The sequence below is a fragment of the Serinus canaria genome, chromosome Z, assembly GCF_022539315.1.
Source record: "Serinus canaria isolate serCan28SL12 chromosome Z, serCan2020, whole genome shotgun sequence".
NCBI classification, from domain to species: Eukaryota; Metazoa; Chordata; class Aves; order Passeriformes; family Fringillidae; genus Serinus; species Serinus canaria.
This window is the reverse complement of record NC_066343.1, coordinates 41,990,680-42,009,464: the sequence shown is the minus strand read 5'-3', so window position 1 is coordinate 42,009,464 and position 18,785 is coordinate 41,990,680. Positions and strand designations below refer to the sequence as shown.

The 18,785-nt window shown below is 36.9% G+C and overlaps 1 protein-coding gene across 12 annotated transcripts in view; it reads right to left on the bottom strand.

The window, feature by feature from the left end:
* Window positions 1-18,785, bottom strand: part of PIP5K1B (phosphatidylinositol-4-phosphate 5-kinase type 1 beta) — a 100,922-nt gene that overhangs the window by 4,821 nt on the left and 77,316 nt on the right. For all 12 annotated transcript variants that reach the window (XM_050986592.1, XM_050986594.1, XM_050986595.1 and 9 more), the window contains 6 exons: window positions 18,269-18,352; window positions 18,109-18,157; window positions 17,549-17,633; window positions 13,207-13,362; window positions 12,297-12,441; window positions 5,799-5,916 (listed from right to left, as the gene is read on the bottom strand). In XM_050986592.1, coding sequence (XP_050842549.1) covers window positions 5,799-5,916; window positions 12,297-12,441; window positions 13,207-13,362; window positions 17,549-17,633; window positions 18,109-18,157; window positions 18,269-18,352 — 637 coding nt within the window. The remainder of the gene's footprint in view (window positions 1-5,798; window positions 5,917-12,296; window positions 12,442-13,206; window positions 13,363-17,548; window positions 17,634-18,108; window positions 18,158-18,268; window positions 18,353-18,785) is intronic.

The window sequence follows — 18,785 nt, the reverse complement described above, 5'->3', positions numbered from 1 at the left end:
ATTCCATGGTGATGCTGGACTAAGGTCTTCAGGATTGGCTGTACTTGTTAAGGAACTTTTGCAAGATTGGACTTCTATCTTTTACTAATCAAATTCCATGGAACCCTGAGACACTGACAACAGCTTTTGCTGACAATGCCTGAACTGAAACCAGTATATAGAGCTTCAAGGGAATTTTAAAAAGAGATCAAATTTAGTTATGGAGTAAGAAGGAACCCTGTTTTGTGGATTTCTACATCGAAGTGCTAAATGGAAGTGTGTTATCTTCTCTGTTTCTGGCTTATATACAAGAAACCTGTTTATCTCAGACAGAATCATTTGTTTCCAACTTTCTGATCTATCATTGTATTACATATTCATAAAAACAATAAGCTTTTACTATTTGAAGTTATGCAGAGAAACATTTCAAATTTAGAAGTTTTTCTACATCTCTGATCTTCTTTTTTTTAATTATTTATTATTATTATTTTATTCCTTCTATTTAATTTAGAATTAAAATTATTTGTATGAATTAGTCAGTATTGTAACTATGTTACTAGAATAATTGGAAATCATTTAGACTTAGAAATTATCTTTTACCTACTGCTTATTGCAGATGATGCTTAATGATATTCTAGTCATAAAAGCTAGATTTCTTAAGCTATTATCTGGGTTAAAAGGTTTATGAGAAAATAAACCAATGTAACTTAAAAGTAAACTTGATTTGAAAATGTACATAATGATGCTTCTTAGAGTAGCAGGTGAACAAAATGCTAGTTTGAACATGGTCTTTTATCAGAAGTAAGGAATTTTGGGCCCCAACCAGCATTCAGTTGTAAACCCAGGATGTCTCTCTACTTGTGTCTTGGAACAAGAATTCCTGTAACCTGCTGATACCCGGTACATTCTCAGTTTTGACATCAGCAGCACAGTCTGAGTTTGTTTGGAGTTCCCTAAATGTAACACCTCAAATCCAATACTATTACTTGTAAGAGGAATTCTCTTTTTTTTACAACTTTTTTTTTCTGTTCCACCTCACCTTACTTGACTATTGGAATTTCCCCACAAAACTGTTCAGACAGTGCCATTTTAAAGCTACTCTTTATAGTAGATTAATACAATGTCATTTTACAACAAATTTTTTTTCTATTCATGGGACCAAAAATTCACAGTTCTTAATTTACTAGTGGACTAAAATTTGTCCAAAAGATTTAACATTTTAGCATTTCAAAACAGAAGGCAAAGACATCACAGGATTAATGGTGCCCAAAATTAAGCAAGTTAAGGTATTTTTTGTTTAAATATATAGTGGGTAAGACTACAGCAGCTTGCCTTGTGGTAGAAACACAAAGATGATTAATCACAGGGTTAAAGGAAAATCTGAGAATGCCATTTAAAATTATGTTTTTCTCCTTGCATTTTGCTCTTTTAAAAGTAGATCTTGTAACCTTTCATTGATTTGCTTTGGGATGTACATTAGAAATGACTAGCCTCCTCCTAGTGTTCTCAAAAACATGCATCTTTTCCTTCTAACATGCATTTAATCATTGTCCTATAAAAGCAAAATTGCCTTCTGGTCAGCACTTATACTGTAGTATCATCAGGTTTTCCCAGCCACAGGCTAATTGTTATTTCCAGGTCCACTGAAGGATATTATGGGGCATCAGGAAGTAACAGATTAGTAGACAGAGAGCATACCATTCCTGTTTTTTCCACTAACACCTCAGTATGCATACAGGGTATATGTGAATAAAATAAACCTCACTTAAACAACAATCTCAAAACAGTCAAGTAGGCATCAATACACAGTGTGGGACATGAGACGGGAGAAAGGGTAAGTAACTTCTCAAGATGAGTTTGCTTAAGAAGTAACATGTTCTTAGCTATGGTATCCAATTTCCTTGAAGACAGCATACCTAGGGAGTACAGGTCTGTACCATTACCTTGATTACTGAATTTTGAATTTGTTTTTCTTCAGGGTGCAGAGAAAGGGTGCCACTAGTTCCAAAAAACATCTGTGATTCTCTACACTTAAGACCTATTTATTCTTCCAGACCTTTGCTCTGGGGAATAAACACTGGGTATTTGTATGATATCCAGAGTTGGGTTTTAATTATTTTCTGTTGATATTCATCAGTGGAATACACATCTACTTACTGCAGTCTCTGAGACATAATAGTAATGAATTTTCTACAAGTTGAAAACTAACCAAAGAGATGATTATCACACCTGAAACTCATACAGACAGCTTTACAAAAGGTGTTACCTGTGCCTGTCACTAGATATTCAGAACATTCCACATCTACCCTACAGACTTCAAACCTATAAAGAAATACTTCACAGTGCTAAGCAGCGTTATTGTTAGACTGTTGCTTTATAAATTAAATTCAAAAGCTATCAAGAAGAAATTGTTTCACTGTTTAAAGGGGGCCAAAAGAACCATAGATCAGCCCAGGTTAAAGGGACCATAAAAGGCTATCTAATTCAACCTTTTGTGGGAAAGGCAGCCTGGATGAGACTATCGAGCATCACTGTCCATTGCATCTTGAAAACCTCCTGTGATGGGGACTTTACCTCATATCTCTGGGGAAGTTGTTCCAGTGAGTCATTCATCATCATAAAATCACACTCATTGTAAATCATTCTCCTTGAACCATTCTCATTGTAAAAACAGTGATTTCTTACATAGAGAGGAAACCTCCCTCACTACAACTTGTATCCACTGCCCCTAGAGAAAAGGGGGATTTCAATACTATCTGTAGTCACGCCTTTACATTTTGGAAAACTTTGTTGAGGTCCCTCCTGAAAATTCTATGGACTGAAATGACCTAACTTTTACACTCTTTCTTCAAATGTCAAGTTCTCCCCATCCTTGACCACCTTTATGGCACTCCTTTGACCCATCTTCAGTCCATCTACATCTGTTTTGGAACTGTGGAGGCCAGAAGTGGACACGCTACTGCACGTGCAGTCTGACAAGCACTGGTGAAGCGGGATGGTCACATCTCTCTCTGTTAGCAGTGCCCCCATGGATGCATCTCAGGATCCACTTTGCCTCAGTAGCTGCAGCAATCACTGCTGACCTGGTGTCTGTGTGTTGTCCCCTGGGACCCCCGGGCTCCTCTTGGCAAGGCTGTTCCACAGCTCTTGGGTCCCAGCCTGGCCAGGCTCTTTGGTTTTGTGCTCCCAGGTGCAGGACTCTGCACTTCCTTGGTTGAGCTTTACACAGTTCTTGTGGCCTGGTCTTCCAGCCTGTTCATATCTCTGAAAGGTGGCTCTCCCTACTGATGAGTCCCCCTCAACACCCAGTTTAGTGACACAGAAGCATGGTGAGGGTGCTTTTGGTCCTATCATCAAGATCATTCATGGAGATGTTACAGCATAAAGCCCAGTACTGATCCTTGGGGGCCCCACTTGGGACAGGCTGCCAGCCTCAGTTAAACATGTTGATCACCTATGAGATGATTCCTGACCATTGCACAGATCACCCCATCCAGTCTGTACTTGACATTTGTCTAGCTGTGGGACACATTACACATGTCAAATACTTTACTGAAGTGCAGGTAAGCAACATCCACTGCTTTTACCATATTGACTGAATATGGTAATTTGTTTTAGAAAGGTGATCAGGTTAGCCTAGCATGATTTGGTTTTGATAAATCTGTGCTGGATTTTCCCAGTCACTTGCTTCATTTAGCTGGTAATAGTTCCTAGGAGGCTTGTTGTGCCACTTTCCCAGGGACGGCAGCAAGGATACCATGTCCTCTTTTGAGCCATTCTTATAAACAGGTATGATATCTGCCCTCTTCCAGTCATCAGGGATGCCCCCCTGATCTCTGTGAACTTTCAAAAATAATAGGACAGTGGCCCAGCAACAATATCAGCCACTCCTGCTGACACCCTGGGGTATATTCCCTCCTGGGCCTTGCATTTATGTGGGTTGAGCGCTTGCAGGCCCCTACTGGTGGGTCAATATGTCTGTTGTATCTGCTTGATCCTGGGAGCTATGGTCTGGTTCCAGCCACTCTGCTGAACAGGGAGGAAAGAAGGTACTGAGAACCTCTGTCTTGCCAGCATTATCTGTAACTTTTTTCCTTGCCTGCTCTAGTAATGGGCCTTTTTCTTCCCTGGGCTTCTGTTTAACTGCTGCCTTAGGTTACAATGCAAGATGTACCCAAAAGTATGTACTCTAGCACCATCTGTTAAAACCAGGTGGGGCAGTGTTCTTTATCTCCTCCATGACTCATCCCCGATAACTTCCCGGGCGTGGGGGGGGGGGGGAAGAGAGGTGGGTATCTTCTGCTAATGGGCCATCAAGCCTCACTGCATGACTGATAAAATTACATCACCCCACTGCGAGGTGCTCTGCCCAGGGGGAGGAACCAAGCATCCTACATCTAAATGGCCACTGGTACTTTATACTCTTTTGTGTCAGGGAGGCAGGACAGACAACTCCCCTAAGAGTGCTGGACTATTACATTAGTGGCTATTAACTGAGTACTATACACACTTCAGCATTGCTGAGAAAGAAGAAAGAAAAAAATATAAGTGGCACAGCCTACAGAAGAAAAGACTGTGACAAACATATTTCATCTTGATGTAAGATCAGGCACAAACATGTTTCATCTGAAGACATCTGAATTTTTTTTTCTGGACAGGTATTTACTGAAACAAGGATGCGGCAGAGTTCCCACTGTTGGAGGTTTTAAGCTGCGGTGCAAAAGGGTGTTAGATAATCTTATCTAGGCTCCCTTTTCTGCAAGAAGTTGGACTGGATGATCTCTTGAAGCTCCATCCACCTAAGCTGTTTTATGATTCTAAGATAGTATGGATTTCTTAAGACAAAGATCAGGTAACTCTAGGGATAAGAAAAATTAAAAGTGCAATAAATTTTATCTAGAAAGGAAACTACCATGTATCTGTGAAACATTTATTAGAAACATGAACAAACTTCCCTCTTTTGATTGTTCATCTCTGGTACAATTCTTGCCATGAGAGTCAAGGGGAAATATTACTAGAATAATGTCAGAATTGTTTATGATTTACGAAAATAAGAATTTGGGAAAAAAGGCCAAGCTTAACATGCCTGCCCGCTGCATTTATACTGACAATTTAGAACAGCCTAAAAAAATTAGATACAAAAAACTTCACTCAGTTGGAACTTAAATTGGATGCCTACTGCTTTTATGTCTATGGAATGTGAGCTATGAGTACCTAGAGAACATTTGAAACACAGGTGATATGAAGAAAACAAAATATAGACTTGACCCTATCTTTCAGCAGTCAGATAAATTGCTTACTAGGAACTGAAACAGCAAAGAAAAGATACATTTTTAATCAGCTGTCACAATTGGACAACACTTCTAATCAGAAGAGGGGGCCATTAATGTATTTTTCATTGAGCTCTACTGGCTTCAAAATCAGTGGCATAAACACAGAACTTTCCAACCCGAGAAATTTTAATTTCTATATTGTGAAGTATTCTTCATGAAGAGCAAAGATTTTTGTTGTTGCTGTTGGTGGTTTGGATTTTGGTTTTTTCCCCTCCAATAGAAAACAACAGAAAAGACTTCCTACCATTAGAGAAAAACTGAAAGGTGTTTTGGCATACTTCATTATTAATGCAATAGTTAATATGCATAAAAATTATTTAGAGACTTGGCAAATCATACCTATGCAAGCTTATGCATGTTTCATACAAAAAATAACTCAATAAACCTCTGGATTGAAGTTGAGTAGGTATTTTAGTAATTTACTGAGCCTGAGTCAAATTACAATTAAAGGCAAAAACGCCCATTAGAAACAGTTTGACAACTTACTAAGTAGACATCCAAAACTGAAGCATTATCATTTTCCATTTCCAATGTGCTCTGTTCTGAAGTCAAATAGATGGCACTGTCTCCTAAAGTGAATGTTGAACTTGAAGGTAACCCTTTACTGCAAAGAGAAGGGAGAGTACAGTCAACCAAAAGCCCAAGTTACAAAGCTCAGTCATAACTGAAAATTTTCAAATAAGTTTCTCTATTAAACATTAAAACCTTTAAATATTTGGGAAAAAAGAATGTAAATAAACAAATATAGATATGTTGACAATGGCTAGATAACTGGAAGCTCATATTTAACTAATTGTACAATTTATTTTTGCATTTACTAAAATTTTATCAGAAAGTAATGCTATTCTTTAATTTCAATATTTATTTAATGAATGAAACTATGCCACAATAAATGTCACACAATTACATTAATCTCAAAATGCATTACTTCCACATTTCACATAGTGTAAATTTTGGCAGCATTTTGTAATTCAAAATAGGGGGGAAAAAAGTAAGCAATTAGGCACATTGTAACATTAGTAACGTCGGACTTTTCCATGCAGACACAGTTCACTAGCAGCCAAAAGTTCAGAAGAAAAAGTGTGAGAACAAGAGTGTATTGTAATTAATACATGTATGCAAGGAAATGATGTTTACAGAGCAGGTGCACTCCATTACTTTATTCACTGATTGATTTTTTTGTTCTCTGACTTACAGAAATAATGTGAAACTGCAAATGCACCTCCACAGGAATCTCATTTTGTAACACACTTGGTCAACAAAGCTGAAACTCTCAAAGGTGTTTTAATGGACTCAGACGTCCCTTATCACATATCTTACTACCTGTCAGAAATTAGGCTCCAGGCTGCCTTGAAAACTCAACTGTCAGTTGTGCAGGGACATATTTTAGAAGTTCTTACCTGTTCACAGACAAGGTGAAAAGCAAAAATTCTGAATTATAACTTGGTATGGAAACATGGTTACTGATGGTTAGCCGTCAGTCCAGATATGACTAATTTCCCCCTCCCGTTGTACTACTTTAAGTATATTTCAGATAGGATAGAACTTCAGAAAGGGCAAAACTAGCATGCACAAGGGCAAAACTAGCATGCACAATTTTACATGCAGAAACTAGCATGTAAAGCTGAGATTCAAATGCTCAACAAAATAATAAATCAATGTCTTACTGGAACAGAGCTTTACATTCACCATATTACAATGTTTCTTTTATCATATAATGCACTTGACATTTTTCAAAAGCAAGACTATTTCTCTTGTACTCGGATGACATAGTTCCCATTGACTTAGCATTATTCTCCTATGTGTAACTTGAGTTTTACTGAGTAGTGTAAAAGAGTAAAAACAAAAATCTTGTAATTAATCTCTTAACAGCAATACACATGCTGTCAGACGTAACTGAAGTTCAGATTTCTTCAATAGCATAATCATAGCTGCATTTATTACCTGTTTTAATGCAGCCTCATTTTAATATTGGGGGTGAAACAGGAGAAAACAAGTGAAATCCCCTTACGCACAGTGTTTCAGAAAGCAGTTCAGAGGAAGAGTTTTAATACAGTTTCTGCAGTGCACTGAGTTCTCATCCTTAATTCTTAGGTGGAATAAGAAAAACCAAGGAAAAAAAATCTAAACACTTTTACAGGTACTTTCTTGCATTCAGTAATGACCAGCCATAAGGAGCATGCTCAACTATGCTGTTGCCTTCCTCTGGCTAGAACATTCTATTTGATCTTGGTCCTTAATTAAGAAAGAAAAAAAGAAGCAAAAATAATTCCATCATTAGAGAACTGGGAGAGCTTTGTTTTACTTTAAGCCACAATTACATGTTATTTCAATCATAGTCAAATTTTCTTTCCCATGGGGATACCCCCAGTGACTCAGTGCATCTGTTCATAGCTTTTGAGCATTCAAGCCTTTTTCTTCCACCCTACTGCTTATTATCATGAAGGATGTGTGAATTTAGTCCATTTTGAATCAGATTCAGACAAAGTTGTCTAAGCTTCAGAAGCTAAAAGTAGTGTGTGGACAGACAGAACATTGAAATCTAACACACAAAAGTTTATGTAGAACACCAACTGGCAAAAGGGGTGCTTAATGTTCCTTACAACAGAAAAAATCTATAAATCCCTGTCACTGGAAAAAATAGCAGAACAGCATTTCAAAGTCTGGATGCTTCAGGAAGCTTGACTGTGTAAGAGAATAAATCCACAATCCCTCAAAGCCTTCCAAAATTTCAAGTGCTCTCCACCAAGAAACAGCAACACAAAGATAAGACAAAAAACCTGAAAAATATACAGATAAGAATAAAGAAGAAGGCAGAAGTCCAGACCACACGTACATCTTCCAGAAATGAGGTATAGAATGCATAAAAAAAGAAGAATTAGATTTCATATAGATTTTTTTTCCCTTAGGCTCAGATGTATCAGAAGAATTCAGCAGTCCTCCTTATATAGCTCACAGTATCTTGGCATTGCTCTAAAGAGGGAGGTGAAGCGCCTCTTTATGCATTGTGGGATTTTGTTTGGGTTTGGGACTGGAGAGTCCCATGAGATCTGCTGAAAAATATATTGAAAAAATACTTTTTATAATCTTGGGATATTTAAACAAGAATTGTAAAACATCTACAGTTTGAAACATTTTAAAATATTTTAAAGCAAGTTTCAAACGTTTCCAGAAGTACCATTGACATTCTTCAGCTCTTTGCAATTTTAAAAGCCATGTCAAGTGAGACAAGAGTCATAGTGCTTAGGGCATTCAGATTTGTCATCTTTAATTTAATTCATCAGTACTAAATAGGAAGACTTTTCTGGAAGGGAAAAAAATCTGTTATCACTTCTGCTACAAAAATAATCCCTAATATGTAAGTATTACATTTCCTAAGATAAAACAAATAAACCCTTTCAAAGAAGTGGTTTTGGACTAATAATTACACTTTCTAGTGGAAAACAGACCCTTTAGGTACTAAAATATCTCTGCACCAAATATAAACCTACTTAAGGAATAGACAATATTTGAAAATTTTAATAGAAGCAATAAATTCTGTCAATTCTGTTCTTTTACTAAAGGAATACTTGAGATTGCTTATGACAAAACCACTTGACTGAGAAACAGCTTAATGGAAAAGAAACCAGCTGTCTTCTGACACACAAGGCCTACATTTACTGAATAGCATTTGTCATGATTGTATTTTTTTTCTTTTTCCTTCTGTTTTTAGGTCAAGTCCTTTTTGCGCTGAAAAATACAGCCATTTCCCCCACTCCATGAATCTTTCATCTGTACTAATTCTGTTCACACTGTCTGGATAGAACCTTCTACTGGTTTCTCCTGGTTTCTTCTACTTTTTCAACAACTGAGGAATAACTTGGTGAAAATAATAAGCTTGCAGCCTGGAAAATATTCCTAATTAGTTGTATGTTTATGACTGCTACTGAGTCTCTCTTTTTCACTTGTAATCAAGTCCCTAAACACTTCTCTGCACTATATACCAATTAGTTAAGCTAGTTTTAACCTATACCAAGACAGCTTTACAAAAGCCCTCCTCACAAAACACAGCCTCAAGAGCGGGCTCCACCTGAGCAAGTCACCTGTCTGCCTAACCTCAGCAGCAGCAGTTTCTCCCTTTCTACTCACAGATGCTGAGCAGTCTCAAGGAGAGAAGGTGTTGATTACCTTTCTTATGTTATAAGCCATTTGCCTTTCCTTGGGGAAGTACTACATTGGATAACAGAAACAGAGCGTAATTCTGAAGAAAAAATCCAACCCAAATAGAAAATATGACGTGTGCTTCAAGGTATCCAAAAATATTATTACTCTCTTTTTAATGAGGAAAATAATACTGTCTGTTTTCTAAGTGGTATGGGCACATACTGCTCATTAGTAGGAGACAAGGAGATGTACAAATATCATATTATTACTAAGCACACAGGACTCTCCTCCTTTATTACCTTAAACCAGACATTTCTGACAGCTTACAAGCAAATTCATGTCCTCTCTACTTTGTGCTATGTTACTTTGAAGAACAATGAAAAAGCCTGATGAGGAAGATGCCAAACTGTAATTCTAATAAATAACAAAGCAGAATGTCTTAGTCAATTGCATATGTAAAGACTGAAAGCAGGCTCACATTTGTAAACAAATCTTTAATTCAGGCTTTGTTTCAAAGACTGCTCCAAGCTTTCTGTTTACCAGAGATAAATGGTAAAATGATGAGTCCTGCATCACATAATTTTTTAATATTCAAAAGAAGAACTTTGGGAAGTAAAAACTCAGATTTGAATCTACAATTCAGTGCATCATTATAGCATGGTGGTTTTTTGGTGGGTTTATTTCCCTGATAGCTTTTTTTATGGGAGGACTGAAGTTCCTTCAGTGAACCATAGAAACAAGTAAAACTTCAGATGTATATATTTTAGTGCCAAGAAGGAATGACCTCCTTGAACTGATGCCAAAAGAAGTGGGCAGAAAACAGCAGGTGCCCTGAATGTTATGGAAATTAGTTCAATACTGAGCATGCTTTGCAAGCTTTCTTAACTCCTAGCTATGACAGGGAAGCTAATCCTCATGAATTGTATATACAGAGATTGTGACACACACCACTACTTAATGAGAATTAAAAACTGCCTCCAGGCCCTAGCTGAAGAGGGCATACCTGGACTAGCAAAGATGCTAGTTGGTAAGCCCCTATGGCAGATCTGTTGGCTACAGTATAGATGTGTTGGCAGAAGATGTAGAGAGAACCACACGTGTGAATGCTGGTACTAGGTCTGCTGTGTCAGAGAATGTGCTCTCTCGTGATGATAAAGTCCATACCACTAACAATCTGATTTTTTAAGATAGGCTTGCTAATCACATAGCTGGCAACATGTCCTGCATTAAAGGTTATTTCATTGACTGCACCACCACTGGAAAGTAAATGAGTCTAGGCGTGCAATCATAATGTAGACCTGCTATTTTGGAGTATGTTTACAGTACAATATAATAGAATTACTCATAGGTTTTCTTACAATTAATTTTTTAGAGAGCAAAGAATATTTGAAATGCTTTAAAACTGAACTCTTTATTCAGACAGCTGCACCATTTGCTTTTCCTGACTGATGCTGACACAAAGCAGTTCTGTATTTTTATTTGATGCTCAAAGTACTCTATAACTTTATTTCTATCAAAGAAAAAACTTTGGGAAAATTCATGAATATTGAAGTGCTACAGATAACTTGACACAAGTTGAAGTGAATGAGCTCTATTTCTACTAATGCTTATTCATCAGTAGTTTTATTTCCTAGAGCTTGTGCAGAAACATTTTTGTTCTGCAATTAAAACTTCATATTCATTACACCCCAAAACATGTTCATTCCTATTTTTATAGCAAACCAAACCATATGGAAGATGCCACATCAATGAAGTTTATTTCAACGTAATGGAAGTGGAAGCTGTAAATATCACTATCAAGTAATGCTGCAAGTAATTTTACTTTTTATATAAATACAGTTGTCAAATACTTAACAGGAGGTAAAAACCTACTGCCTCAAGATTGCTTTTAAAATAACTTGATTTTTTGGGCAACATGCAGCTTACAGGAAAGAACTACATCTTGGCACATTAATGCTTTTGTCAAATTTATACACTGAGTAGTTCAGTCCAAGTTTTTCCAAACAATATTCAAGATGCTTGAATGGCTTCCCTTCTTGATGAAAGCAGGCAAAGAAATGGTTCAATACACAGTAAAGAGATCTGCAAGCAGACAAGGTGACACAACACAGCACACTTCAGGTTCACAAAGGAGCATACAGGCACATACAATCTCCCAGCAAGACTAAAGCATGGTTTTGGACTGACACAGCTGAAATATATTCAAACACAACTCAAATAACATTTAATCTAGCTCACTAGCATCTGCACAACTTTTTAAAAAACATTTCTGTTTTTATACTTCCTGGATTAAAATCAGGCAGGCTCTAAGCATACCCGTGGATGAAGTTCCACAGAAATTTACTTCAGAAAATGGTTGTTATGGAAGAATTTAAAGCAGACCATTCTGTGTACATTCACTGTACATTCAGAATAAAGAATAATTTTTCCCTTTCCTAGCACATTACCATTTTCCTCAGCTGTTTCAGTCTACAGCCAAGTTACAAGAAGTACTTCCTACCCTGACCTTAATGTAGTTTGGTTTATTTTACAGACTAAGGCCCAAGCAAAGTTTAGATATTAAATTTAGTTTTGGAACATGAAGAAAAACTCATATAACATTTTTCACCATGTTTGTGCTTTCTATTTCACGATCCGCAATTACAATATGTATAATTACAAACAACTATCTGATAAATCCTACAAGCTTTTGGCACCCCTCCTTCACTGGAAAGATTAAAGACTGAGTTACAGAGACACTTGCTCCTTCTGCTTCTTATTTTGCAGAGACCCCTTCTGTTGAGCACAATGTTAAACTTCTAGCAGAACAGAGGGGAATCCTCTAACATACATGGCCTTTACCTGCTCGAATAGAGTGTAGATTGATCACGTTGACAGTGATCATCTGCATTCAAGGAAGAAGAGGAAAGTGTGGTTGCCAAGGAAGCTGCTTCAAAGAGAGACGGAGTGCTTGGCACTAGATCCGGCCGGTGGTGTGAACCTAGTACTGCATATGCAGAAATAAAGAACAATGTTAACAAACTTAATTTTAAATTTAGCCCAAGAATCTTCATGTATATCAAGTTCCATAGTGCCCTAATATCCTTCTTGAAGTTTCCTAATATTTGAATTAATGAGATGGTATTATTCATGTGCCCATACCCACACTCTTTCATATTACAGAGTGAATTTTAGATGCTAACAAGTACATTCAGCAGAATACAGAGTAACTCCAAAGTCAAATATTAAACAGAGGCATGAGCTATGAATTCTTCTCAGTCTGAGGATTATACTCATGCTACCAGGACTCATTTATCAGATTGGATTAGGTTGGATTGGATTGGTTCTGCTTTCATCATGGCTGCAGGCAAATTCTGAAAGGGGCAAAGTTGTATCTCCAAAAAAACTCTGGGAACAATGAACTGAGCTTCAAAACAATTCCTGTGACATACTTGTTTAGAGGTCAGTGAAAAGGATAGCATTGTCTCTGGACTTAATTTTCTACCTGGGCTGAACACCTTTTTTCAGGGTGTCCTGAAATCTGAAACATCATATAACAATCTTAACATCATATTATGAACTTTGATTCTGACTTTGTCTTGCTCCTGAAGGTCCATTTTGACAACTATTACCAATTACTCTCTCCATAAGAATAACCTGACTCTGATTTTGAGAGTTCAGCCATACTCATAATGTTCTAGTTATAGAACTTCTAGAGCTTATACAACATTTTTAATAACATAATTTAGGTTGTTTATTTGAAAGACTGTACCTTCTTCATCAAGGCTGGCATAACTTTGTCCTTCAGCAAGAATGCCATGCTTTTCATCCTTCCACTCCTGGCTAACAGCACACACTATTTCTTGTGATGCTGCCTTTAGGGCTGTGATGGAATTACACCGTTTCTTTGAAGGCGAAGGCTTTAAAGCTGCATTACCAAATGAACATAGATGTTGAATGATGTCATCTTATCTCCCTACACATCTTTAATAGCAAATGAAAAAGTAAGCCATATAGAAAATACAGGTTTTGAATACAGATGAAGAAAACATCCAGAAATTAAAACTAGAGTGAAAGGTATTGTTATTTCATCTGCAAGAGACGTACTTTTGTCTTTTTCAGTTTTTACTACTTATTATAGGACAAAAGTCAAGTCACTGGCACCACTGATTTAAAAAGCTTCTGTGGAGTACCAACCCATGTAATCAGAGACAGAATGATACAGAAAAAAACCCCAGAAAATACAAAAGTGGAAAAGACATATGGAGTATTCTGAGAGGTTATGATCTGTTTTTTGAGCAGTTAACTACTTCTATGTAATGATATTGAAGAATTTCCACTTCAGACTCACCTGTCAAACATTTCTTTTTGGATACAATAAATACTTCCAAAGTCTTGATGACCTATACACTCAGTACCTCTTTTATAAGTCTTAACAGGTCCTGCCTATTTAAAAAGCATTTTGAATCAAACTCTACAACTGATCATTGCCACTACTACTGAACCATGATGCCCATCTGTAGTTATTCTCTGGATGGATGCCAGCTATTTAAGTTTGTGTTTTTCAGCTGCTAGCTGCTGATCTCCATGCACTGGCAGCAAAGTTACTTCAGATGCACTATTACACTTCTTTCATTGCTTTACTAAAAAGTTCAAATTAAAAACATCAAGTTACTTGGCTGACGATTGAAGGAAAGATTCAGATACATAGTTCCAGGGTATTTTTAAAAAAGAACATAGAAGACAGTCAATGAGCTAGCCTCTGCCCAAGGCTAAATCCACTTATTAAGTTTTTGTTGTTAGTTATGCATGGTTGTTCTGTGCACTAGGGAAAAAAACAGATTCAGAACAGAGCTAAAATGTTTAAACTGAAATGTCTGACTCAAAGCTTAGAAATAATATTCCTGAAGGCAAGAAGACTCCCAATTTTTTATGAAAGAATAATAATGAATTTGAACCATTAATCTGTATAAAAGTGCATTAACAGCCCTGTATGCAGAGGAAATCAACAACAGTAGGATACTTAGATTAATTGCCTGGAAAAATGAGACAGATTAATTAAGATCAGAGAGAAAATTAGGCATGATATACTTTAATTGTACATTGTAGGCTTCAAATACAGAACAAGTTGTGTCTTGTCCTGGAACAAATCTAGTAGTCAGAATTAGAAAGAATTGGGGCAAAAAAGATGTAGATGTTGAGGTAGGATACATGGTAGTTATTTTGTCAGACAGGAGTGTCAAGTAGTAAGGAACTCTTTATTCTTTATCAATGCAGAGGAGTTCCTTCGAGTATTGTCTCAGACAGCAGAACTCCCACCAGTTCTTTGGCAAAATTATTCTAAGATTTAAAGAGAACTGGGTCTCAGGAGGCTCCTTTCTCCTTTAAGCTGAATTTTGCTTCACATTTTGAACCATTACATCAGTTGCTTCTATTTTCTTATTAATCAATCTTTTCCAAAGGACTTAACTTTGAACACTTTAAATTGTTAATTTATTCTAGTATTTGTAGTCATTTTTGGTTTATTTAGTTACTATTAAGTTCTATTGTTTATTACTTACTATTTAGTTCTACTGTTTATTTGTATTTTGTTTTCTCTCTGTCCACACAGAATTGTTTCTCACTCCAGATAACTAATCAAAATCTTAACAGACCAGCATAACACTGGTCAAAAAGTATTTGCAAAACTCCTTTTATCAGTTTAAGATGATGCCAAATGCTCAACACTCCTCCTGTAGTATTTGGGCCAAGTGACCATTCCACATTTTGACACTTCCATGAGTAGGATTATGAAACTGCTAACTCAGATCCATTTTAAAGTATAAGTTCCTCTACAAACTAGATAATTCTAGCCCATCAGTTAATACCTATTTGTCAAGAACTGCTTCATAAAAACCCTCAGCTCAGAAAACAGGGTAATCAAAACCAGCCATTTTCTTACTAGAAAGAATGAAAAAAAAAAGTGCTATTTTGGCATCACCTCCATGGGTTTCAAAAATAATCTGGTAGTAAAGCAACAAGTTAATATGTGTGCACACTACTTAAAACACCTAATCTGTATGTCATACTGTAAGGTTTTATACCACTTGTAATAATTGTTGGAAAAAAACCTCATTGCTCACAATAATCCAAATAGCTTTTCCCCAAAGAACAGCTTGAGTTTTGATCTCATCAAACCTCAAGCACTCACTTTGCCTTGCCAGTATATTTATTAGACTTTCTTACTCCACACACATTGAGCACATCCCAGCAGTTGTCACGGAATGGCATGTATTGGAAGCAATATGAAAAATCATCTAGTTCCAAACCCTGCTGAGCCCAGTGACATCTACCACTAGAGCAGGTTGCTCAGATCTCCACCAAACTGGCCTTGAACACTCCCAGAATGGGGCATCTATCATTTCTCTGGGCAATCAGTTCCCGTGCCTAATCACCCTCACTTGTAAAGAGCTTCTTCCTAACATCTAACCTAAATCTACCCTTCTTCAGCTTAAAGCCATTGCCTCTTGTCCTGTCATTATATAAATGGACTGGATTTTTTAAAAGTCCATCTCTAGCCTTCTTGTAAGTCTCCTTTAGGTACTGGAAGGCTGCTACAAAATTTCCCATAGACCTTTCTTTGGGCAGAACATCCCCAACTTGCCTAGTTTGACTTCATAGGAGAGGGGCTCCATCCCTCTAGTCATGTTGTTGACCCTCCTCTGGACTCTCTCCATCAGTTCCATGTCCTTCCTGTGCTGGGACCCCAGAGCTGGATGCAGCCCTGCAGGTGGGGTCTCAGCAGAGCAGAGCAGAATCCTCTCCCTGGCCCTGCTGCCCACGCTGCTTTGGATGCAGCCCAGGACACATTTGGCTTTCTGGGCTGGGAGTGCCCATGGCTGGGTCATGCCCAGCCTCCCATCCCCCAGCATCCTCAAGTCCTTCTTGGCAGGGCTGCTCTGATCTGTTCATCCCACAGCCTGTGCTAGTATTTGGGGTTGCCCCAACACAGATGTAACACTTTGCACTTGACTTTGTTGAATCTGGTCAGGTTCCCACGGGTCCACTTCTCAAGCCTGTCCAGGTCTCTTTTGTCCCCCATCACCATCCTTCAACTTGGGACACTTGCAACACTTCAGATTGAATTTTGTTTCACTAGCATGGTCAATTTATAGAGAAATTATCCAACAATTCATTAATATTTATAAGACTAACAAAAAGTTTTATTTTCCTGAAAAGCTGCCACAACACGTCATGCATACAGGGAATCACTACTTGGGGTTAATTCAAATTTTCTCTTTTTCTTTTAAAGATTCCTTCATTCTACTTAAAATGTCTCAATTGTTTTAGTATAGTTAGTCTCAGCCTTTTCCTTTCATCTCCCTATCCTATTCTTTTTCTTTTTAGAATTTCACAAAATACTTATATACATTTCTATCTTCTTATTGCAGTATCAGTTTTCCCTCTTCTTAGTATGCCTTTACACATAATCATGTTTGTTGTTCTCATCTGCCAGGTATTAACACTGGTTTTCATGGGCAGGCTCAGAGTTGGCAGGCTTGATTATCTTTAGAAAAGTCTACCATCTTTTGACAACATGCAGAGCAACAAAGGCCAGTATGACTTTCTACCAGTGGTAGAAAAGGTAGTGAAAATAAAACCTGATCTGAACTTTTGATGGAAAAAGTCTGTATGAAGGTGTCTCTAAAGTTGTTTTGTTGTTTTTTTTTCTTTTAATTACTAAGACGCTAAATTAATTTCCCTGATTTGAGTCAGGGATTTGAGTCAGCTCGGGATAGTAATTTGTGAATGACCTCTCCCTGTCCTTATTTGAATCCACCTACTTTTGTCATAACTTTCCCCTGACCTAGTTGAAGAGAGGGAGTGATAGAATGTCTAGGTGGTCACCTGAAGCCAACTTTAGACAGCCCTGATGTGACAAAAGTACGTAGTACATGATTTTCTGTCAGTTTACTAATGGAGTAAAATCCCAATTGTTAGAAATTTAGTTTCTTGACTGGAGCTACAAAAGTGCTATGGTGTTGAAGAAAGGCTTGTTTCATTGTCAAGACAGGAGCATTATAAGGTTATGATTATAAAAATATCTAAAGAAGTAGAAGTCACTACTCTCTTACCTTGAACTTTTTTGAAAACTCTTGCATTCATAAACTTTAAAAATCTGTCTGCATAAAAACTTGGTCGGTGAACTGAAACAGTATCCTACGAGATTAAAAAAGATCTCAGTCACATTTTCCACAAGTAAGGTGTCGAGAAGAAGCTGGACACCTCAGGCGAACTATATTATGCATTTCAGGCATAGTCAAAAATAGGGAATCATTACCATTTATGAGTTATGAATTATACAGCTATTATTCTGCTTATTCTGAAAAATCTTCCAAGCATTTTAATTTTTTTTTTTCAAATAATGTATATTTTTCAGTTACAGATTCATCAATATTCTGCTAGGTGGCTAGAATTGTGTAAGTTATAAGGACAAACTAATATTATTACTTGTTATTTGAAAGCTCAGCAAATAAAACCAGAGCATGTATTGGGAAAATTTCAGCAGCAGCTCAAACCACATGGTGAGGTTAGACTACAAATGTACCAGAACAAATTTCTTCCTGGTCAACATGAGTCAAAGGTCCACCAGCTAAAATATCAGCAGTTAAAAAAATTAATAAAATCTACTTACCCCATCATAAACAAGAGCTTTCCAAGAATGTTCCAGCTTCTTCATTAACCTAAGTATGTAAAAAACTAATCAGAACTGCTTTATAAAGCTTCCACTTTTATAAGTAATTTCAGAATATTTTACTCAGTGAAAATTCATTGAAAGTTGAAGTTCAACTTACCTGTAAGACTGGAGAATATCAATAATACCCATAAATAAAAGCAGCTTTTCACCTTTATGGCTTTTTGCTGGAATACCTCCCATTCTAAGAGAAACAACATAAAATATTTTTTAAGACATCTCTGATCACCAGTTACCAGCTGAACTGTACCCACTTGTAAATCCAAAGGAGTAAACAATATTCAAGTCAGATGCCAGAGTGCAAAGTCAGTCAAATGCGAGCCACCTAGCATACAATTGATTTTAAATAGAAAATTTGAAGTATCTGGGATTCAGTGGTAAATATCCATCATTAAAAAAAAAAAAAAAACTTTAAGACACATTTTAGACAGAATTGGAAATATTTAGATGATCTGAAAAGCGGAAGAAAGTATACATCAGTTTATTGCTAAGGAAAATAAGTAACTTTAAATAAGGGAGAATTTTCTCACTTTATTGATCATAGGTAACAAATCACAAAGAGTTTGCATATTAATCAAAGTCTAAAAAGGCTGTTTCATATATTTTTCACTAAAAAT